The sequence below is a fragment of the Seriola dumerili genome, unplaced genomic scaffold, assembly GCF_002260705.1.
Source record: "Seriola dumerili isolate Sdu_G_001 unplaced genomic scaffold, Sdu_1.0 BDQW01000111.1, whole genome shotgun sequence".
Taxonomy (NCBI): Eukaryota; Metazoa; Chordata; class Actinopteri; order Carangiformes; family Carangidae; genus Seriola; species Seriola dumerili.
The window spans coordinates 1,898,649-1,922,202 of NW_019174366.1; the positions used below are offsets into that span (position 1 = coordinate 1,898,649).

Here is a 23,554-nt window from a genome sequence, read left to right on the forward strand (position 1 = left end):
AGCAAAGCCAAGGCACTGGAATGTGTTTTATTAGAGGAGTTAAAGCAGCCAGTTCTGCAGCACCCTCCCTTTTCCACAAACATGATCTCCATTCCACACACAGGCACAGAGGCTGGTATGCAGACAGTAATCCTAACACATTCAGTGGTGCGTCTACATGTGCCGAATACTTTAACCTGGAGCTGGCAACCATAGAACAGAGCACTGGTGCTCCAGCAATCAGAAACTAAAGGAAAGGAAAATGTCATGAGGTATCAGGCAGTTTAGTGTCATTCTAATGTTCATTGTTCTGTGAAGCTTGTTAGCAGTGCACGTAATGTAATCTTTTCCAAATGAGGATAGTAATGAGTTGGTGTCAAAGCTCTGTTTTGTATCGTGTTCTATAGAGGAGCATGTGTTGTTGAGTCCACCCCCTCCAGCCATGAACTTGTGCTATTTTAGTGCTTCTCTGCAGTGCTGCTCCACAACTCAGTAGGTTATAAGGCGGGGTACACTTGGCAAGGTGAGTTCGTTACAGTGGGTGTGCCGCTTGTCATGTTGGATATGCTTGACATTTACTTAATTGCCTTACCAGTTTTTGATCAAAGAATCCTCTTTTTAAAAAAAAAAAATCCATCACAGCCATCTTTCAGTGAATCCACATGGTGGCAGCCAAAAGTGGTTCTCTGCTTCTCTTCGTGGGCTTACTAATACCAGACCTGTTGTCAGGGCTTCAAAGATTAGTTGAACTCAAGCATCCATTTGTATTCAGATCTGTGTTAATCCTCTGTGTGAAGATTGGTAAAATGGAGGAAAGGCACATGTGAATACTTGATTCAAACTGAACCTGTGTCAGTGTTTGAAAGCGTCTAACATGGACCTGTAATGTCTTGCTTGGTGAGGCGGTATCTTGTTTTTAGTCAGAAGCAGTGACTTGTGTCAGGATCTGTAACGGGGTCAAATGAAAATTAGAGCGAAGTTTGAACGGGCTTGTTACTTAAAATAATCTTACAGCTAATTACTCCAGTGGAACAGTTAGTAGTGACATAGCTCATTATGTCTCACTGCTACACATCAACTTTGCTCATAAACTCTGGATTCATCGCCTTCCTGGTTCATAGTTGAGCCCTATCCAGCTGTAATCACACAAGCCTCAGTTTACTAAACTAAACCTGAATTATTTTCAACGTGCATTCATCTGCTGATTGTTTTTCAATCTATTAACTAATTTGGAAAATTGTGAAAAATAATCAACAAAAGTTCCAAGGTGATGGTCTTAAATTGTCTGGTTTTGTCTGACCAGATATTTTCAAATGAACAATAATGTGAAGGCGAGAAAAGCAGCAAATGAATTAAACGGTTATTCAATTATCAAAATAGCTGTAGATTAGATTTGTGTCAATCAACTTATTAGCACCTGCTTTCATCAGCTTCACTTTACTGGACAAGTGGAACAGTGACTGACAGTAGCCGGGTTTCCATCGCAGATTTGTGCAAAATAGATGCAATTTTTTTTGTTGTTGTTGTTGTTAGTTTGTTTTTTTGTGACAAAACACAGTTGTGAATGTTCTGTGTTTACACTCAGTGATGTTATGTGAATAAAGCTGGGACGACAGATGTCCAGCATGTGCCTCTTGGTTGGAACTGGCTTCGTGGGGCCTGATGTGACAGGCGTCACGACATGAATGCAAGAAAGTGTTACTATTTCAATTTTGCGAAATATTGCTCTGTGGAATAGTATAATAAAAAAAAAATCCTGCACGAAGAATGGGATAACGAGGCCAAAAACATGTTTGGTGAGGTCACAGTGACCTTGACCTTTGGTCACCAAATTCTAATCAGTTCATCCTTGAGTCCATGTGAATGTTTGTTCCAGATGTAATGAAGTGCTGGGGTTTCAGTCTGGACTTTGGCTGGGACACTCAAGGACAGTCAAAGACTGGTCCTGAAGACTCTCCAGTGTTGTCTTGGCTGTGCTTCAGGTCATTGTGGAGCCCAAAGGTGAGCCATCACCCCTACTCTCAGGTCACCTGACTCAGCATCAGGTTTTCCTCTGACCAGTCTCCCTGCCCCTGCCACTGAGAAGCCCCCTCACAACATGATGCTGCCACCACCATGCTTCACTGTAGGGAGAGAGTTAGATTAGAGAGATTACTTTTAGTAAACCTTTCACTTTGTCATTATGGATTATTATTATAATTATTATTATTACATCTGTAGATTGATGGGAGACAAAGTGGACATACAGTTGATCTCTTTAGTTGTAGTGTAGTTCCGAGGCCTGAATTGTTGGTCCACTGCGCCTGGTGTGTGGTGTGTGTGTGTGTGTGTGTGTGTGTGTGTGTGTGTGTGTGTGTGTGTGTGTGTGTGTGTGTGTGTGTGTGTGTGTGTGTGTGTAGCTTTAAGAGCTGCACACAACACAGTGAAAACAGGCCACTGCACCTCAGCAGCCACTGGGATCTCAGCAGAGCAGAGCGAGGGCAGGAGAAATGGAGACAGGGACCGAGATAATGAGCTCAAGCTCCAACCACGTCCTGTGGGTACCAGCAGCAAGGCATGCTGGGAGGACGCACACACCCCTGCAGTGCAGGTTGAGGAAACCCCGCTCATTGTTGCTGTCGGATGAAAACATTACATCTCTAAGGAAGTCGACTGTTTCCAGCTGGAGCAGTTTAATGTTTTCAAATCAGCTATTAATTATAGGATTATTCTTAAATCCACTTGTTCCTGGATGTCGTCGGCTCACAAGCTGAAACTGTGCTGTACTGGAGTTCAGTTCAGGAACAATGGAGCTCCGAGTCCCTGTCTGCACTGCTGTTGTAAACAGGCTGAGTTCTGTGCATGATGGGAATTATTATTTATTAATAAACACTAACTGCTAAATAAACATTCAAATTATAAAGGAAACGTACAACTGCAGACATCTAGTGGTATTAAATATTTGCGTAGTGATCACAGCGCTGAAATGAACCTGATTTGTCAGTTGGATGAGAGGAGCAGGCTGGTGGAGAGGGAGAGCCGACAAGCCATAGACGCAGGTGAAGGCAGGAAAAGACCGACTGAGCCAGTGAAGAAGAAAAAGTACCACTTTCAGCCACAGTGGGTGACGCAGTGCCCATGTTTGCGGTACAAGGCAAATGCTACGCTGTGTGTGTACTTAGACTCTAAACTTGTTACAGGGTCAACACAGTTTGAGTTTGAAACTTTGGCAACAGCAGTGCAACTGAGAAAGTTGGTAGCACCAGTGCTACCAGTGGGAAAGGTAGAGCTTACACAACAGTATTTCCCCTTGTATGTGTCTTAGGCTACGACCACACTACTACGTTTTTTTTTTTTTTTTTTAATTCTCTTTTCCTACATTTCCTCCTGCTGTCCACACGACTCCAGAGGTTTCAAGCCCTGAAAACGGAGCTTTGGAAACTCTGCCCAACCCGTTTTACTTTGAAAACTCTGGGGTTGGTTGAAAACAGGGTTTTCAAATGAATAGTAGTGCGGACGTAGCCGTACCCCCTCCACAGACACGGCACAGAGTAGAAGTGAGACGGTTTGACAAAAGTTTTAGAGTTTTAGAAATCCCTCTAAAACCAGAGAGACAGACGTTGACCCCAAGTGTCTGAAAGCCAGGACAAATTTAAACATACACAGTGTGATGACAGTAGGAGAGGATGCTAGCAGCTCTCCTGTAGCTGACTCATTTGACCAAGATTGGGATTTAAACACACTAAGTAGGGGGTCCTATATAACGTGTGTTCCCATTAAACCAGCTGAAGCACTGAGGCCTGAAACGTCCCGGAGACATCAGCCCACATGGCTCCTCCACCACTTTCACACAAGGCTTTTTCAAATACCAACTCCTTTCCTATGCAGAGGGAAGAAGTGGCAGCCCAGCATTACATAACCGCCTTGTATAGAGGCTATTACAGGACATGCATGCAAACATGAAACGGGCATCTACAGCTATGTGCCTCTCTGTTATTCTTGGCTGAGAGACGCCAGAGGAGATTTATGGCGTGTGTTCATGTTTCACTGGGCCAAAGCTGCAGAGTAGGAGGAGGGGGGGGTTTCTCCCCCAGGCTGAGCTCAGACTTCTTTCAAGTGTTGAAGGCTAGTACCAATATTTTTCTGTTAAAGCAACCACTTGCAAATAATGTGTATTAAACCCTTGAAAATGACTCATTTCTCTTTTAGCTGTAGAGAGAACCAAGTCTTTATTTGGATCAGGTTTAGCACCTTACAAGACATCACATGGAAAGTCTTGGACGTGCTGTTGTTCTGCCTTTTTTTTTTTTTCTTTTTTTTCTTTTTTTTTTTAAAATGAATAAAATAGAAGGTGATGATGATATTTCATTGTAGGCCAATCTTGAGCAAAACGCCATCAGTCTAACCCCCCTCCCTTCCTCCACCTCTCTGCAGTCAAGGATCTGATCCACTGGCGAGACCCCAAGAAGTCGGGCTTGGTGTTCGGTCTGTCCATGCTCCTGCTGCTGTCGCTTGCGGCCTTCAGCGTCATCAGCGTGGTCTCCTACCTGCTGCTGGCCCTGCTCTGTGTCACCATCACCTTCCGCATCTACAAGTCTGTGGTCCAGGCCGTGCAAAAGTCTACCGAGGGACACCCCTTCAAGTAAGACCACAGAGATACCACTCAGTACCACTGTTATGTGGATTTGACCTTTTCTGGCGGGTTATTTGGGAGGTTTGATCAACCTGGGTTTCATAATTCCAGTAAAATACTTCAGTGTCTGTCTGAATGTTTATATTCCCTCAAGCAGAGGATTCTCAGCGTATTCTGTTTCTCCCCAAATTTAAGGAATCAGGACTGTCATGTGTTGATATCTGTTGGTCCATATTTAGTAAAGTTGTTCTGATACCAATGCTAGAACCAGAAATGATTAGGATACTGCCTAAAATACTGGATCGGGTATCGGCTAGTACACAAGTCTGTGCACCGTTCTGATACCACGTCATTTATGAATAAACTTTGTAGTTTCACACCTGGATAAAATGGCAGTTATCCTGGAGATCAACTCCTCTTCACCAATTTGGCAATACATTCTGGAAAGTCCCACCAGTAAAAAAGTAACGTGTAAAGTGTTTTATGGCCTTAATTTGGCAGGATGTTACTAGTGTAGCAAGTGTTATTCGTTCCTAGATTAATTTTTTTAATGAGTGGCAGTCAAATTAGATAATAAAATGCATCCTGCATCCATAGAAGCATCTGTATTTAGATATTTACATTTAAAAGCTCAGTCTCTGCGACCCACACCACACAACCACAAATGTTAACTTAAGCTAGCATGCTAACTGCAGCTGGAGACAGCAGTCTGTGTTCTGCTCTGCAGCCTCAGTGAGTTTGGTGTAGCTCCACATGAACCAGTTCTTCACCCGAGCAGAACAAGAACCACCATCACCAGCTGCAGTCCAAGATGGTTGTCCAAGTGACTGAATTTTCAAATCAAAACGCTTAGATATATATATATATATATATATATCACCTCCATAGAGAATTAACAGCGCTGTCCAAATGAATACTCCACATGAACTAAGCAAGTGTGATTGGGTGTGACACAGAGGACACAATCCGAACATCTGAAAGAAGCAGCAGAAAGATACAAATCACAACTTACAGTCAGGACTTTCACAATAAAATCAGCGTGGAAACAGGAAACAGGAAACAGGATGCAGATCATGATTAAGAGTATTCGATTGCGATTCTACATAAAAAAAGATGGTCATATGATCTTGTTGTCAGATTGGCCGCCCCTATTGGTACATCTCTACTATTTACTGCCTCTTGTTTTGCCATTAGCGGAAATTGCTGGTGATGTTGATAATGCAACAACATGAAGAAAACTGTGTATTTAAACACATGAATTAACATTGTGAAACACTGAGATGAGTTCAGGTTCAAGTAACAGATACACTTGTAATGATAGGAAGGTTGTTCAGTGCTGCAGGCTACACACATGCTTAGAACATGTTGCTGCAAAGCCTGCAGCTCTCCACACCAAAGCATTCACTGTATGGAATAATATAAGGAGCATAAAAGATTGATTTGAGTATAACTGGTTTCAGTGCACTGAGCCATTTTGCTGCCACAAGTTTTATACCACTGCCTCATATAAGACGTTAAACTCCACACAGCTGTAAAGACCAGAAAGCCTCTGAATGTTGGCTGTCAGGCATCGCCTGATGTGACCTCTGCTTTTATTATTTTCTGCTGAAGCCAGTTAAAGGCCTGATAGATCAGAACATATCTCCTCCTCAGAGGCTCAACACTAAATCCCCCTGACAGCTCGTCTGAGCTTCTCAACCAGCTGATTCACAAAGGACAAAATGAAAAATGATGTGTTAGTGTAAAACAGAGTGGAATAAAACTATTGACCCGATTATTCCATCTGATTGTGTTTAAGTTTCTAAAATGTCATAAAGTAAACTCCCAGAGCTCAAGGTAACGTACTCAAACTGCTTCTTCAACCAAAGGTTCACAATACAAAGATCATTGACAATAATATGAAACGCAAACATGTTGAATCCAACAAATGTTTGGACTTTTTGCTTCATTACTAACAACAAATAATTGATCCTTAAAGCTCCATATTTTCCTCTTCTCCTGTGTCACGTATAATACAGGATCGTCACGTATTTGAAAATAGTATTTTCGTTTATGTTATGTCCTCAAGTGCTGTGTAGGAGTCAAGTAATAATTTTGCATAATCTTCCTTGGACTTTAGGGCACGGCAGAAACACAAACAACTTAAAGTTAAAGTTCCTGGTACTTTTTGGTCGAAACACGGCTAATGTTCCAGAAGTCCTGACAGCTGGTTTTAAGGCTCAGTTTCTCAATACAGGCTGTTTGCATTTTCACTGAGCACTTTGACAGTATTAATATAGAACCTAGACCTGCTTTATAATCAAACAACACATGGACATCTACCTTTAGACTGGATGGACCTTTAACATCAATTGATTGTTTAATAGTTTCATCTCTTTGCAGTGAATTCTCAAATAAAAGACAGTGCTGAGATAATCTTAAATGAATCACAGCTGCTTCTACATTGCCAGTTTTTCAGTTGATGTTGCTGTCACTGAAACCAACTCGTAAAAGCATATCACAGAGCTTGTGTCCCTGGAGCTGCTGAAAAGCTTCTAATGTGAAATATCTGTGCAGGAACAGTTGAGTTTCATTGATGGTGGAGGCAACTGGAAATAATTAGTGAATGAAAACAGTGTTTGTTTTCAGCAGAGTGGTGAGTCTGACAGAAAACAGGGAGGCCTTTTACTAAAATATGATGAGCTGGACTATTACAACATGGGGAATTCAGAATAACAGCCTGTCTCTTATTTCAGCCAGTTTCTAATAAAAGTCTGCAGTCTCTAAATAAATCCTTCTGATAGTTACAGTAGGTGTAAAGTAGAACATCTGTTCAGTTCTGTTTTGAAACAAATCTTAAGCCACAAGTTTCAAAACATCATGTCTGATGTCCTGAGACACAGAAAGTGAGTTTTGAAAACCAGAAATCTCTTGGCTTGGCCAAGAAATGATTGAGCCACTGGTCTTTGTCAACACCCCTGTAAACTGTCCTCAGATTGTTATGATCAGTTTGAGTTAAATGTTAAATGAAATCCCCCTGTTGTGGCTGTATGGTACAGGCTGGTTACATCTACGTTTTCCTGCAGCACTCTCAGCCCATACACTTAGCCTCATTTTGTGCTCACCTTCCCCTCCTCTCTGCAGAACCCTCATAGATAAGGATGTTAGCATCCCCCCAGAGACTTTCCGCAAGCACGTGGACGCCAGTCTGACCTACATCAACCGAGCCCTGAAGCAAATGAGCCGCCTCTTTCTGGTTGAGGACCTTGTGGACTCCCTAAAGGTGAGCAGCTTTCACTCACTGTCCATTGTCATCTTGAGCTGTGGTCATTTTGTCAGTTCCCACCCTGCTCATAAAGACTTGGTAGTAACGGTAGTAACAACATGAGGAGGGAGTTGGTCAGTTTATTGACACAATCAACACAGCAACTACATCATAACATCATAAATTGTAATCAGATCTATCATCTGTCCCACTGATATCTACACATTTGTCTCTAGAACCAGACAGTCATCTGATTCTGAGGCGTTCAACTCAAAGAAATGTTTGAACACCACAAGTGAAAGATTTCGATTTGAATAGAAAAAAATAATCCATATCGTGTAGACATTAGAAACCTCTGAACATGTTACAGTATGTTGAAACATCTGTGAGAGATAACGAGATCAACCCAAAAGGAGCAAAGTTAAGTTTGTTGCATCACCAGTCTGTGGTTTCTAAGTGAGAGCAGACGTTGACTGTGATGTAATGAGTAAATAATCAGATGGAGGTCAAAGTGTAAATGTAAAATGTCATCAATCATCAACAGTGAGCCTCCTCTTCTTCTCTGGCTCATCTTCTCTTAAACCTGCACAAATATATATATATATATCTATATATATATATATAGATAAATTGATTTGACCATCAATATCACCAATGTGACACCTAATGACAAATCTAGTGACTTCTTGGACAAACCTTAGCTGCTTTTCATAGAAGAAAGTCTCCTGTATTACCCCACACGGTTGGGCTTTCCCTCAGCAAGCACACCTCTAAGCTGACGACACAACAGGTGATGTGAATGAACTTCTAACCTTCTCTCTGAATGATCATTCAAGTACATATTGCAAAAATCACTTTTGACCTGTAGTGTATATACAGTGTTACACTCCAGTCTTGGAAAATAAGAGAAGAACATAGAAGTACAAGGATGTTTCCGCCCCAGTCCCCAAAACCAAAGTCGAAACGCTGACTTATGAATAAAGTGAAGCAATTTATTATTACCAGGAAAAGAAGTATTAGAAGCAACAACTTCAGGGTGAACCAAAGGCTAAAACCATAAACAAAAGAAAAAGTCTCTCAAGAAAGTACTGACTCACCCAAGGTGAAAACAAATTTACCTACATATACTCAGATATACTTGAATTTAAAGTAAAGTAAATAAAAACGTGTGCAGGAGAGAACAGAAGTTAAAACTTATACCAAGATCTGTCCTTATAACTCAAGGCAACATAAACAGCATTACATTAAATGATGGGAGTGGAGGTACATCCACCTGCTGCTTTACGCACCTCCAATGTCACCATCAGTCCAGCTCATCAGGTCATCAGCCATGAGCCACCCTTCACTGATGTTTAGCTCCTTTAATCCCCGAACACCTCGAGGTGCTGGAGCAGCACATTTCCCTGCTCCGACCCCAGGATCCACGTCTTGTCCTTCCTCCTGAGCCAAAGTCAGAAGCTCCAGTGCTCTGCTTCCTCTGCCTGGCCCTTAAGCACCTTCTTGAGCCTGGAGCCAGTAACTCCAACAGACTTCAGGAAGTGATGGATGTTCCAGTGAAGCCTCTTCATCAGACTTCCAGAGGATCATCTCATTGCCCTCCTTCTTCTTCTCAAAGGCCTCCATTCCCTGTTCCTATGGGACAGTCAGCTTAGCTAGGATGTCTGTCCTAATAGAGGTGGACCAGATGATAACATCTGGCTGTAGAGAGGTTGTGGTGATCTCCTTTGGCAATTTGAACTGACTGTTGAGGTCAGCTCTCAGGTTCCACCTGTGTCCAGGTGACAGGAGGGACCAGTCCTCCTGGCTGCTGGTCTGTGATTCACCCTCTTGCTTGTGGAAGTCTACCAAGACCTCTTTTAGCTTTCCTAGGAGCCAGTTGTGATCCCTTCTGTACTGGCCCTGGGTCAGTGCTGCCGTGCAGTGACAGATTCGGCAGGTTTCCTCTGAGCCATACCAAAGGTGGAGGTTTCTGAGACGATGAGAAAGCTCAGTCATGCTTGGGGAGTCTTCCACATGTCAGCACAGGTTACAGCCCTGTTGATCACAGCTACTCACGTTGTCCAGTTTTCTTGTTTGTTCCTTGCAACAAACAATCTCCTTATGTTTCAACAGGTTGATAGCCTGGTAGACTGCTCAGAATTGCACTTGCGTCCTGTGCAGACTTGTGTCTTGCTGTTAGACCACTTGTAGCCCAAGTTGATGGATATCAGTGGCATTTCAGTTTTCCTACAAAACAGGGCTGTACTGGAGAGGCACAGAGGAAGACCCACCCATCTGTGTTTTAGTTGTTGGCTTTGGAGTCCATCTACAGAGCTGTAGTTGAGTTGATCTCACACAGTTTCAGGGGCTACATCAGATGTAGGTGAACTGGTACCATCAGACCTTCATCAGGATTTCCCTTTAAGACGACTTTAGTCATTTTAGTCCTATCAGAGCCGTGTGTTTGTCTGAAAGGTCAGCCGTGCATATTTTTCTGCTGTTTCGGGAGCCATTCATTTCCCCACTTCTCCTCTCTTAGTGTTGCTAGGATCACTCCCATTCTGCTATCTGCCTCTTAACCTTTTAGCCCAGAAATCAAGCAGAGATTACCACCACCACCAACCCCCCTTCTTTAATGTCGTCTTACAGTTACCAGAGAGACTATTGTCTCACAGTTTTGTGTCCACTGTTCTCCACCTGCTTTGGGAACAAGAGGTGATGGTAAATACTAGTTTCAGGTACTTTTGGCTTTGGTGTCACTGTTGTAAATGATCAAGATGATGTGTCATCACATTACTTAATCAAACATTAAGTCTGGCCTTTGGCAGATGTGGTGATACAAAACACAGCAGAGAAAGAATTTGAAAATAGACAAATAAGTAACCACAAAGCTTCAAGTGGAACAAACTGAAAGACTGCAAAGTGGTTCAACCTCATTTTGAGCCAGCGGCTGGTTTGTGTCAGCCGAGCTCTGCCCTGGATTCACAGCTGACAGACAGACTCTTATCTCATCTGATGTTCACATAAAAGAAAATCAATAACAATATCAGCACTGCCTCTGCTTCTGTCTGCTGATGTAACCCACCTGTCAAACGGCACATAATAATGAGGACAACCTCACTGTGGCCTTTGTATTGACCTTTATGTAAAACGTCCCAAATTGTAAGATACAGTGAAAAAACAAGGAGTTATTAGAATTCAGGTTCTGGAAAGTTCCTGGTTAGAGGTCGTTATCTTGACCTGGAAAGAAGTTCCAGTTCATCCTTTAAAGTCTCTTCACACCCACACAGAGTCATTCTGACTGATGAAGACTGGGCTCAGATGAAGGTGGGCAGAGCTGTGCAGGAACGTACAGGTTGCCACCAAGTATCAGCTTCCAAAGCTGGAAAATGAAGCCAACACTGAAGTACCAAAAACTTTTTGAATTAGCTCGGAGTTAGGGGCAGAGTCCGACACTGCCAAGATGGTAAAGGTGGAGCAGCCCACTCTGAGCTTCAAAACCGCCCTTCAGAGACCTGTTGGAGGATGTTTTTGTGTTGGTGTGCAGAGAAATGTTTACACCACACATAGAGCTGCATGTTCTTATCACAGTTCAACCTCAGTCTCATCAGTCCATCAAACATGTTCCAGTAGTTTCAGTGTCACTAACCCACAACCTCCAATCTGGTTTCACTGACTGACTCTGAGCCTCTCTTCATGTCATTAGTCGAGAGGTTCACAGGTTTTCAGATACATGTGGGTATTTTAATGATGTTTTCATTAAGAATAAGAGCAACAAAATGATTTGTTTTATTGTCTTTGTTCATTATCGTAACTTAGATGAAGATCTGATCATATTTTAAGACAGATAATTCCATTATTGTAGAAGTGATTCCACTATCAGTGTTTTTTTTTACCTTTAATTAGCTTGTGTGGGCCTCTGTTATGTAACACATATACAGTGGGATTATCTCAGGTATCGGCTAAACTAATGATGTATTAAGGGTGTATGTGCAGTGTTTGGATGCTGAGTTTCTCTCTGTGCCTCTATGTCTGTTCCCTCCCCAGCTGGCTGTGGTCATGTGGCTGATGACCTACGTAGGAGCCGTCTTCAATGGAATCACCATCCTCATCCTCGGTAAGAGCCGTGGGAACCAGGCAACACTCATCAAGTGGCTGTTTCTGTTTTACCCACTGAAATTCTTACATTCAGGATAATCACCTGTAAACTCCATAAATAACACACACACAGCTACATTCTCATCTCAAACATTTTTCTTCTTTGCTCTTGGTCCACTGAGAACTGTAACTCGTGAAGCAAAGGTAATGCTAACACTAACATATGAATGGTCAGTAAACACTTGAGTTTATGATGCTGTGTTTGAGATTTGTTCTTTTAAATTTCATGTTTTGACCTAGTTCATTATTTCCCTCTGAGAGCAGATTGTAGCCTCAACTGGTCTCAGGACAGTTTAACAAACCAGAGAGGACAGAATGTAGATCAAAAAAGATTCCATTTATTCATGCAAAGTCACAGAAAAGCCATTAAATTGACCCGTTGAATTGACTTGTTTACACTTGTGACAGATTCAGACTATGGTTGTTGACACAAGCGTAAAAAATACCATAGTGCTATTAATGAAGAGCAATATTTAAATTGAAGTGATCGTCCTTTCATTCCTTTTACTCTACTTTTAAATCTTGGAGTAGCTGCACAGAGATTGTTAAAGTTCCAAGATTTTTTCCTCGTCTCTTGTGTTTGAAGTGTTGATCCATAAGAAGATATATTTGTGGTTTTAAGAACCAAAAACCATCTCAGTGTAGTTTTACATCTCCTCTCTCAGGCTTCTCTCTGGAGCTCTAGTAACAACAGGTCAGTGAGCCAATCAGAAGAGAGGAGGCTCTGAGCCTCTCTTCTGATTGGCTGACTGAGCGGGGCCTGAGAGGTTGGATGGTGGGTCTATGTGGGTGGAGCTTGGTGACTGTTTTGTTGTGACATCACAAAGTTTTGTGGTTTTACTGGACGGAGACAGATACTGTACTGTACAAAAACAGATAAATATCAGATAAATCAGATAAAACACATGAAGCAAAAACTTTACGACTGAAACAGTTTTAGTCTCCAAACAGAAAACTGTCCTGTTGCAGTATCTTCATTAGAATAACGTTTCACATTGTCCCCTGCAGAAATCAATCAAAAATATATATGTAATAGTGTCTGATGTGCAGAGTAGTGACATTAGTTTTTAAAGTGTGGGGTATTGTCTGCAGAGGCTCCACCAATCAGGTGAGGGCAGCCTGTCTCTGTCCTGAGAGGGCAAAATGTCCAACAACCACTCACCACTGCTCAGAGCTCATCACTGTGAGGACACAGTGGAAACTGGTGGTTAAAAGAACCACCAGACCACAGTGTTTGAGATTTTAGTGAAGAGAAAGATTGATGACCTCTGTGGTCGTCATAGTGACTGTGGTGGATGCTGTTGTTGTGTTCACTGTATTGTGAGGTGGCTCTAATATTGTATTCTTACATGTCAGTGTGTAAAATATTAAAAACAAACTCAGACAGCTGACGTAGGTTTTTAATGCCTCATGTGAAAATGAATTTACTCTTTAAAATCTAACTCGTCTTTGTCTGTGTCTCCAGCCAACATTCTGCTCTTCGCTGTGCCTCCAGTCTACGAGAAGAACAAGGTGAGAGTGTGACCCTCCATCCCAGCTCATGATGAATGTCAGATGACACACACACACACACACACACACACACACCCTCTGAGAGTAGCACTGACAACACACCCGTCAGCAGTGAGCTCACTGGATGACTCCGGTCCTGATCAGACACTGAAGTCTTTCTGTGTCCCCCTTGTTGCTGCTTAGAGTCCAGCTACTGAGAACATGAAGTCATTGGGGTGTGGGGTCAAACAAAATGGCTGTCAGCATCGCACTGATGCACATGAGTGTGTTTTGAAGCTTTGTTTTATTTTCTGCGACTGTCATCGGTCAGTTGATGAGCTGCTCTGTCAGTGGATTCTGGTGCAGAGTTGACGCTCAGACTGATGATCATCATGGTGGTTATACAGCTGAGGTTCAAACAGTGAGTGCATCACAATACCTGCAGCTCCTCACTTGCACCACCTTGCATAAATGGATATGACACGGAGGTAGACGGTAGGTTTCACTCTCCCTCTGTCTGTTCCTGCTGATCTGGGTTCAGGTCCTGCTGGTTCTGTTCTCAGTCCAGGTGGGATGTAAAGTCCTGTCCTCTGTGTTCTGCTGTCTCTGTGTCCTCTCCGTTGGAGGTGTCTGTAATGCTTCTAGGAGGCGTCCTTCTCACCCTGGCCCTGAAGACCAGAGTTCACCTGCTCTGAACTCAGTGTGGCCACTTGTATCTTTGATCTCCTTCTATTTCAGTTATTACCCAGAGTTCATAGCCGCAGGTGAGGGTTTGCACATAGTTTGTCAGGCTGCAGGCCGAGCTGCATGTCGACAGTTTGAGGTCCACATTACGCCTTCAACTAGTTTCCAACATTTTCTAGAATTTCATCCATCTGCTGCTGCAGACTGCCAGCAGTGCAGGTCAGAGGTCACAGGTTGATAAAACCAGCAGAATGACATCAGCTGAGATGAGATCCTGAGGTCATCAAACTCTCCGGACCTCTGATCCTCGTCTAAAAGCCACTGAGAACACAGACTTAATGTTTCACTTTTACACCACAAGGCTTGTGACAGTAGTATTGGCGAGTAGTGAACTACATGTAATTAAACATGTAGTTTAACCACATTTTGCACTAACTTGCTGGTAGTTCAGCTACAGCCATATGTGCATCAAGTAGTTAAATGACTTCTTGCTATTTTTCTGTAGTTAAAACTGAAACTACAAAGGGTTTTGGGCCATAATAGGAAAAGAATGATTTTATATTTATTTTACCATTGCTCCTCTACTGTAATCGACCCCGCCCCCTTTCACCAGCCCCGCCCCCTTATTCTTTCATTCTGACCACTGTAAAGACAGACACCACGCCTGACCTGTGTAGTTCGTGCATAGCTCACATGCAAAAGCCAAGGGTGGTGGTGTTGCTCAGTGCTCTCACAGTGAATCACCACGGTCATACTGAGACAGGATTGAAAAAAAAAATCATATTGTGATATGAGTCACAATTTCAGCTGGAATTATCCTTTTTTTAATTTTCACCGAAAGTTTTTAAAAATGATGATGTGATCTTTGAGAATACGATTTGTAGGCCGGGGTGTCACACTGTTCATGGTGATAACAGTGCACAACAGTGTGACACATTTTACCTTTATCAGAAAACTGCAGCTATTGTAAACATAACCAAACTGACATTCTTTGTATTTTCCCATGAATATTGGGGTGTTTTGGTACCACAGAGTAGTCGGGCTGTACTTAGGGTAAAAAAAAAATCCAAAATTTCAAGAGTCAAGTATTCATATTGAAAGAAAAAAATCATTATATTATGAGGATAAAGTTGTAATTTTAAGTTGCATGTTGTTTTAGAGGGGAAATATCAGAAGCTGAAAATGAGGAATGTGGAGTATCCTGTGAGGTTGTACTTTAGCACAGGTTTTACTAATAAGGAGAAACTTCATCTTTTGGCTCATCATCATCATCATCATAATCATATTGAAAAGCTTGTGAAGAAACTGAGGCTATTCTATTGTTAGAAAGACAAACAGCAGCTGCCAGAAGCAGCTCTGGCTGACACTGACTGTCCTTTCACCTGTTTGATTGGTTTGTGTAAAATTCGTAAAAAAAAGTTTTTTTTCTCTCAAAATTATACATTTTTAATTCTGGTTATATTATGACTTTTTTCTCACAGTAATACAACTTGTATCTTGTAATACTCTCGTAATATGACTTTGTTTCTTGAAATTTGTTCTCAAAATTTCAGAATTTTTTTCTTTGTCTTCGATGTGGCGCTAATACTCTGTTGTAGTTTTGGGGAACAAAACATATCACATGTACATTGTCAATTTGATCAGTTTTTACGAAGCAGTTTGAACGACTTTTTCTCAGTGGCTTTAGATTTCTCCACAGTGTAGCTTTGCTATAGTTCGACTTCCTCCACTGTGAAGTCACTGGTAACTCACAAAGCTCCGTTTTCAAAGCAGCTTCCCTGACACTGTAACAGTAGCTCACAGGTTTCACTAGTAGCTAGTAAGACTTAATCTTTTTTGTCTTCCAGACCCAGATTGATCAGTACATCGACGTGGCACGTACTCAAGTCAACACCACAATCGCCAAGTAAGTGAAGCTAAACTTCAGTGAGAGGATGTTCTAGATAATCACCAGCAGTTTTACTGGTTCAATCCACAGATGGTTGTCGTGTCTCAGGCCTGTTGTGTTTCTCTCCTGCAGGTTGCAAGAGAAACTGCCCGGAGCTGTGAAGCGCAGCAAAACTGAATGATCAGCCCCCCCCCCTCCATTAGAAGCCTCCACATCACCATCATCCTCATCTCCATCACCATCTTAAACCCCCTTACCTCCCCCCTACCCCTCTCCAGTTAACCCCGCCCCCAGTCTAACTGCCCCTCCCTACTCCATCTACCATCACCACCCTACTACACTGAACCTTGCTAGGTAGAAAATCTCTGAGCTACTCGATATTCAATGTAAAACTACTGCGCAGCTTAACTTGCAAGCATTAGAAAAGAACTGTGCCTGTGCAGACAGGAAGCGCATCGCTAGCGAGGAAGTGATGTAACGCCGCGCCCGGACCCCGCCTGTCTGTGGGCGTTGCCACAGGGGAATGGAGGCAGGGTCGAGTGAACTAGACTGAATCTATGACCTGGTTTTCGTCATGTACAGCGAGCAGGGGGTGGACGATGGCTGTTTATGTCACCAAAAAGCAAATGTCTGTACTTAAAACCACATTTCCATGAACGTAAAAGGATAATTTAAGATGGAGACGTTAAAGAAAAACAAAAATGTAAAATAAAGACGAAAAAAAAAAGAAAAAAATGGAATAAAGCAACCTTCTGGGTGTTATTGTTGATAGTCTTATCCTGCTCTCGTGCTCTCCGGCTGTTGTATGGATAGATATGAGTTCATTTTTAGGAGCTGGTTAATGGGTTTGCTGTTATTGATTGGCCTGTTTTTGAGTTTGTTTCCATTCACCTTACAGGCACTTGTGTATGTAAGTTTCTGCAATGCACTGAACTTTTATTTTTCAGACCTTTTGAGCAGGTTGAAATAAAAGGATTGGAACACTGAGCCAGCTGTGATAATTTGGTCTAGTTCACCCTCTTCTGGAACAGTTATCTGTTTGTATATATACACCTGAGGACGACCACAGGCTCTCTGCTGTATGGAACATGTTAGCCTCGCTTTTTATATCAAAGAAACGTTCCCTCACTCACAGCAGTCCTAACTCCTTTTTGTTCAAGCCACAAAGTGTTGAGACTTCACATTTTCACTTGTAAATTTTGATTATTCTTATCACTACTTATTACTATTATTGATATTAATTAGGATGGCTGCTTTGACTCCCTACTAGCTTGACAACAGCTTTGTAAGACTTCCGTTAGTGTCATTGAGCTTCATCATTTGAAACTGAAGGTTTGATAGGTTGAAAAAATACACTCTCTGATGTGTTATCCCCCCCGAAATCACCAAAATGTCCTCCCAGCGTAAAAGTATGAAGTCTAGACTGTGCCAAGACCTTTATACATTATCATTTGACAAAAAACACAATGTCAACTTACTGTTTTTTTTTCCAGAGCTTTGAAATGGTGACAGAGTTGACAGCTCTTACAAAAGTTTTTATATCAAATGACTTCCAAGGTCCCAAAATGCCCCAAAAATATTATTTAAAAAAATTTCTTTAAGTTGAAGAATTTAAAATGGAATCACAAATGTATTATGTTATTTTATGCAAGTCAAGCCAATCGAAACTCCTGTTGCTCCTATATGGGCGGGTCTTGAATCAAAATAATTATTTTGGCACAGTTTAAATTCCATACGAAGCTCAGCAGTGAGCTGAGGTATTTTGGAGGTCAGGGGTTAGAGGGTGATATTTTGGAGAGTGGTTATTATAGAGCTCTGTGTTTGTCACTTTGTTTTTCTCTGACGGCCATGAAGCGCATGTCATAGTATAAACTGGAGAGACTTTCACCCTTTCTATAGGCTGTATCATATTTTGACCCTGACTTTTGTTTGATATGATTATTACTTGTGATTGTTTCAATGGTGTTTTTGAATTCAGTGAAAAAACAAAAAAACAGTCATATGTTAGCGCTACTGCTACATCTCCATATTGTTTTAAGGGATGAGTATGTAGAAGGAAATTAAATTACCAGTATATTAGTGTTGCTTTCAATTTCCAGTACATGTCCCCTGAATACTGAATGAACAACAGTGGAGGATCCTCCTTCACTGCCTCTCAATGCAGTAACACCTCAGACTACTCAGACATCCTCCTGTGTGCTGAATGTTTTCTCTGGTGGAACATTCCTCTCCATGCATGCCCTCTGCTGTGTGTCTCCCTGATCACCTCACACACACACACACACACACATACACACGTCCTGCTTAACTCCTCATGCACGGTGTCTCGCTCGGCCTCTGGGTCGTTCAAACCAAAATGCAACGATCCCGTCCGAGATGCTAGCAGTTAGCATCTGTGCAGCCTCCACAGGCGCTAAGGAAGTAGATTGCGAGTGTGAAAAGGGGGAATCAGGCCTGAATGCAGACACTGATAATGTTATTATGCATCCTGTTTATTTATTTGAATGTGAGGAAGTTGCATATTGTAGCTTTACAAGTCTACGTTTGCAAACCACTGGAAAACATTTGTGTTAAATGTTTGGTTTATTTAAAGGGACAGTTCAATCAAATTATAAACATTATCTCTGGCTGTTTTCCAGAATTCAGACAACTGTAGTCACATTTGTAACTTTTGCTTTCGCCTTGAAAACAGTAGAGGTAAATAAATTTCGTCACAAAATTTTTTTTTAAATCCAGAATTTTCCAAAATCTTTGTCCTTGTTTTTCTGGATAAACAGTTTTATGAGGGACTTTTTCTTCTGTATAAAATGGCTCCAAGGAAAACTTAAACTTCCACTGTATTACAGTGGGGGTGAAAATCTCTGAGGCCCTGAATTTAATCTGAAAACTGAGGTGAATGAGACAAAAGTTAGAAATGTAAACGCAGTGGAAGAAGAAAATAGAACCAAATCTATCTGTTGGTTAGAAACCAGTGGTAGGTGTGTTTTGTAATTTGGTTGAATCGTCCCTTTAATGTTCAAGCTGTCAGTCTGACCTCACCCCACAAGTGTTGTGCTATAACAGCTAACTATGCTAATTATGCACTGCACCTTTAAGTGAAACTTCAGTTCAGGAAAGGCCGTGTTACCTACGTTAGCGTGCGACCAAGGCTAAATAGATCACTGCTACTCAGATTCGTAGTTAGCTTATTTCTTTAGAGTGTAATATATAATATGAATAAAACATGACACGTTTGAATCTGTTCCCTCACAGCATGTTGCTTTTCTCCTCTACCTGTTTGTCCCTCTGTGTTTTCATCGGTGTGGGAGTGTGTGGCAGGAGTGTATTTGACTTTGTCTCTGGGGAGTCTTGTTTTGCTTTTTGACTCTTTACTGGTATCTAGACGTTGTTCACTAACATCAGCTTTGTTTTGTATTAGCTATGACTTTGGTTCCAATTTTTGAAGCTTTGGGAAAGATGTTGCAGGAAAAAAAGAAAACTGAAAAAAAAAAAAGTATGTGGTCTCTGTACTGATGTCAACGTGAAATTAATAAAAACACGTCAAAGGATCATGGCTGAGTGCATCTGTTCACTTGGGTAAAGGGCACGTGAGTGCTTTGAGAAAAACACGTATTTTCCCATCATGCCTGCAGTGTGGGAGAGCAGAGGATTTAAAAACCCGGCCAGATGAAATATCCAAAATAAGAAGATTTGACTTTGGAGGCTGCTGTCTGTTATGGTGTTTGGGTGGAGAGATTATAGCTTCTAATTTTAGCCCAGGACAGAATACTAAAACCAGTAAGTGTTAACAGTCACATAAACACTTGACATCCCATTTAAAGCCTATGTGGTAATACATAATAGAGTCACATAAATACTGAATGAATGTCACAAGTGTTAGCTGCTGTGTTACACATGAATGAGTACACTCTGATTAGCAGGGTGGCGTGATGCTGATCTTTGCTCATCATATATGGGCAACAGCTAGCTTGATTTGATTAACCTGGATTTTAAGGTTCTGGAAAATCTGCATTTGTACCTTCAGTCCAAACATCCAGGAAGTGCATCTTATTTACACTTAGCTGCATCATGAACCCTAAACATGAAGAGAACCAGGTGGGATGAGAATACAAAGGATCATTTTAGCTAGCTAAGATCATGTGAGCCTGAATTATTTAAAGGTCTATATAGAATAAAGGTAGATGTCTGTGTGTTTTTGTATCTCTGCGCTGATGACAGTCAGAGCCGGAGGCATATTGTTTTCATGTTGTCCGTCCATCCGTCCCATTCTTGTGAAGGTGATATCTCAGTAACTATCTTCATGGAACTTCTTCATATTTGTCACAAATATCCACCTGGACTCAAGGATGAAATGATTACATTTTGATGGTCAAAGGTCAAATATCAAGGTCACAGTGATCTCACGTTTTTGTGAATGCAATATATCAGGAACACCCAGAGAGAATGTCATCACTTCTGACACACTGTGACCTCACAAAACATGTTTTTGGCCATAACTCACAAATTCATTCACTAATTATGACACAATCTAACTCAAATGTCTATGAGGATAAAATGAAGTGATGACATTTTATATCCAAAAGGTCAAAGGTCAACTTCACTGTGACATCATAACTTTCTATAAAAACACTTCTGGCCATTATTTAACACTGTAACTCAGGAAAGAGAGACTGAGACTATATATCCAGATACTTGACTGGTTGGAAGAGGAAACAACCACCGGGGAGGTAATTCCAGTTTGATTATAGATCAGGTCTAGGTTCTATATTAATACTGTGAAAGTATCAAAGTCTAAGTCCACAGAGAAATGCACACAGCCTGTATTCAGAAACTGAGCCTTAAAACCAGCCGTCAGGACTTCTGGAACCTTGTGATGTCACAACCAAGCAGTCACCAAGCCCCGCCCACTTGGACCCGCCATCTAACCTTGCAGGATTTGGTTTCTCGTATCTGAAATCTGCTATACTTCTATTGGATAAATCAGAAAACAGTCAGTGACTCACTGACCTGTTGTTACTAGAGCTCCAGAGAGAAGCCTGAGAGAGGAGATGTAAATTTACATTGAGATGGTTGGAGCTTTAAGTGATATTTAAAGTATTTATCAAAGTAAAAAGTATCAAAAATATTCAAACAGAGACCAGTTGTTTCAACAGAACTATGAAGACCTGAGGAGCCACAGTGAATTTAATTGGATTAAGATCCAGGTTAACATGATCCTACTCTAGTTTAAAATCCTTAAATCCTTTGACCACTTGCCAGTTTCAGGCTGTTCCTCTGATGACCCTGTTTATTCTATTCCACCTCACTTGGACTGTCAAATATAATAAGACAATAAGACAGTGATCAAGACCCTGTTCTTCTTTCCATCTCTAATGAGACTTTATCCAGCTATTAAAGTAGTATATAAGGTAGAGTTAATTTTACACACACCTTTTATTGAAATAAAGCTCCCATTCAGGCAAAGTGCGTGCATGTAAAATTATAAGTGTGGGATATTGGGGGCTTTGACAAGAGGGGTGGAGTGTGTTGTAGTTTTTGTATATGGTCAAGGAAGTTGGGTTTTTTCGGGGAAGTGACATGTTTTTTATTGCTGTCCATCTGCTTAGCATGGTGGCGTGCCCGCTATATGCTGCCTGAAAACTTTAGCATTGATGAGACCTGCGAGGGATTCCATGGCTTCCAACAGAGTAGACATGATGGCGTGGGAGCCATATTCCCCCTTGTATTACATCAGAGCTGAACTGAATAGGTACTTCAGTACCAGTCACGAGGTTCAGCCCGTGATATGGGAGCCATATCCTGCTAATTGTTTGAGTGGTAGAGCACATCTCTAAAGAGCCAAACATGTCGAGACATGCATTAGTGGACAGGAACCTTAAGGCATTAGTTGTTTTAAACAACACCAGAGGGTGTGTTCAAGAAAACACCCCTTCTCTACCCCACCCTTCAAGACCATTTGGTGTTTAGTGGAAGATACCATAGCACAGAGCTATAAAAACCTGCATATATTGTATCTATCTGGATGAACTGTACAGAAGACAGTGTCACTCGTGTGTTGATGTACTCCCCTTACATTGTCTTGAAGGACATCTGGAAGAAATTAAGAGGGAGATTTTTAACGAAAATTATACAGTTGCGCAAACACGGCTTGGTGTGTTATCATCTTCTCCACACAATATACAAGAGATTGCGGAAGCTATTTTGCAGAAGTGGCTGACAACACCAACATCTTACTACAAGACTAAAACAGATAACCAGTGGAAGTGAAAAACTTAACTCTTGTTCAAGAATCTCTGAAGATCTGGAGACCAGTTGAAACCACTTTAAAAAGTACCTTGCCTTTGAAAACATTCATTGCAATTTCACACAATGTTAAAATGAAGTCTTTGGAAGCGGTTTGAAGAATATGCTTTCTCTGAGCACTGGATGCATTCAGCAGGAGTTTCAATAATGACAAGTTTCTTCTAAAGAGTTCAGACATGATTTTATTTGCTTTTAGGCACATACACAACAGGCAGGTCAGAGAGCAAGTCAGTTCTGAGGCAGCGGTGATCAGGGTTCCTGGCTTTATAATCAATCAACAAATATCCATAAGGAACACTCGTTGCATCCTCTAAATGTTCCATAACAAGGTGCAGCAAACGTCTCATCTCACTGCGCTGCAGAACAGAGAGGTTCAGGAGATCCTTTGTTCCCACAATGCCTCAGCCAAAGTGGACTAATCTAATTATTATTGTTTATTTATTATTAACTGTTTTTATTATTATTATTATTATTATTATTATTATCAACAATGAGCTAATGGACTCATGAATTTCCCCTAGGGGATGAATAAAGTACCTTTCTATCTATCTATAAAAAATGTGTTTTCCCTGGAAACATTTGTCTAGCCATTAGCATGAGCTGGTATTTGTCTCAGTTTTGAACAAAACAAGATGATTTGTGTTTAGACTGATTGTCCTGCCGACTTTCCCTCAAAAAAATAGATGTTGAACCAAGCACAGACTTACATTTCTGTGATGCCCATACTTTGTAAACACATTTTGTACTTCCTCATTGTTGCTAGCGTCATTCATTAAATCACCAATAATCAACAAATTATTTTTATTTACAGGTAGCAAAGAATCATCATAGGTGATGAGACGTAGGTAATCCTTCCCCAAAATTCACTGTTCTTATTTTCATTAAATCGTCATACAACAGTTGCCAACATGAAAAAAATATATACAATGTTTTCAATATTTTTTGAAATCCATTTAGATCAATCAGCATTTTTAGAAAATATGTTTTCCCACTGTTTGAAGGACCTGATACTATTAGACTGAAAGGGTGTTGCAGTCTGAAATCAAATCCCCCCTCATCTCTGACAGCCATGTTAATAGCTATACAGCAGTGTTCAGAAAAGACCTGGCGTTTAGTGTGTACCACCTGAAATTTTTTTTCAGCTGATTTATTTATGAGATTCCTGACTATTGTGTCTGATTTGGTTATAATGTTTAGTGTTGAATTGTCATAGCTC

At 41.2% G+C, this 23,554-nt stretch overlaps 1 protein-coding gene across 3 annotated transcripts in view; it reads left to right on the forward strand.

Moving 5' to 3' along the window:
- The window catches only part of rtn3 (reticulon 3), a 33,022-nt gene extending 16,000 nt beyond the window's left edge, over window positions 1-17,022 (forward strand). For all 3 annotated transcript variants that reach the window (XM_022747759.1, XM_022747757.1, XM_022747758.1), the window contains 6 exons: window positions 4,393-4,600; window positions 7,715-7,853; window positions 11,862-11,931; window positions 13,438-13,484; window positions 15,995-16,053; window positions 16,168-17,022. In XM_022747759.1, coding sequence (XP_022603480.1) covers window positions 4,393-4,600; window positions 7,715-7,853; window positions 11,862-11,931; window positions 13,438-13,484; window positions 15,995-16,053; window positions 16,168-16,216 — 572 coding nt within the window. In that variant the 3' untranslated portion in view covers window positions 16,217-17,022. The remainder of the gene's footprint in view (window positions 1-4,392; window positions 4,601-7,714; window positions 7,854-11,861; window positions 11,932-13,437; window positions 13,485-15,994; window positions 16,054-16,167) is intronic.
- The last annotated feature ends 6,532 nt before the right edge of the window (window positions 17,023-23,554 follow it).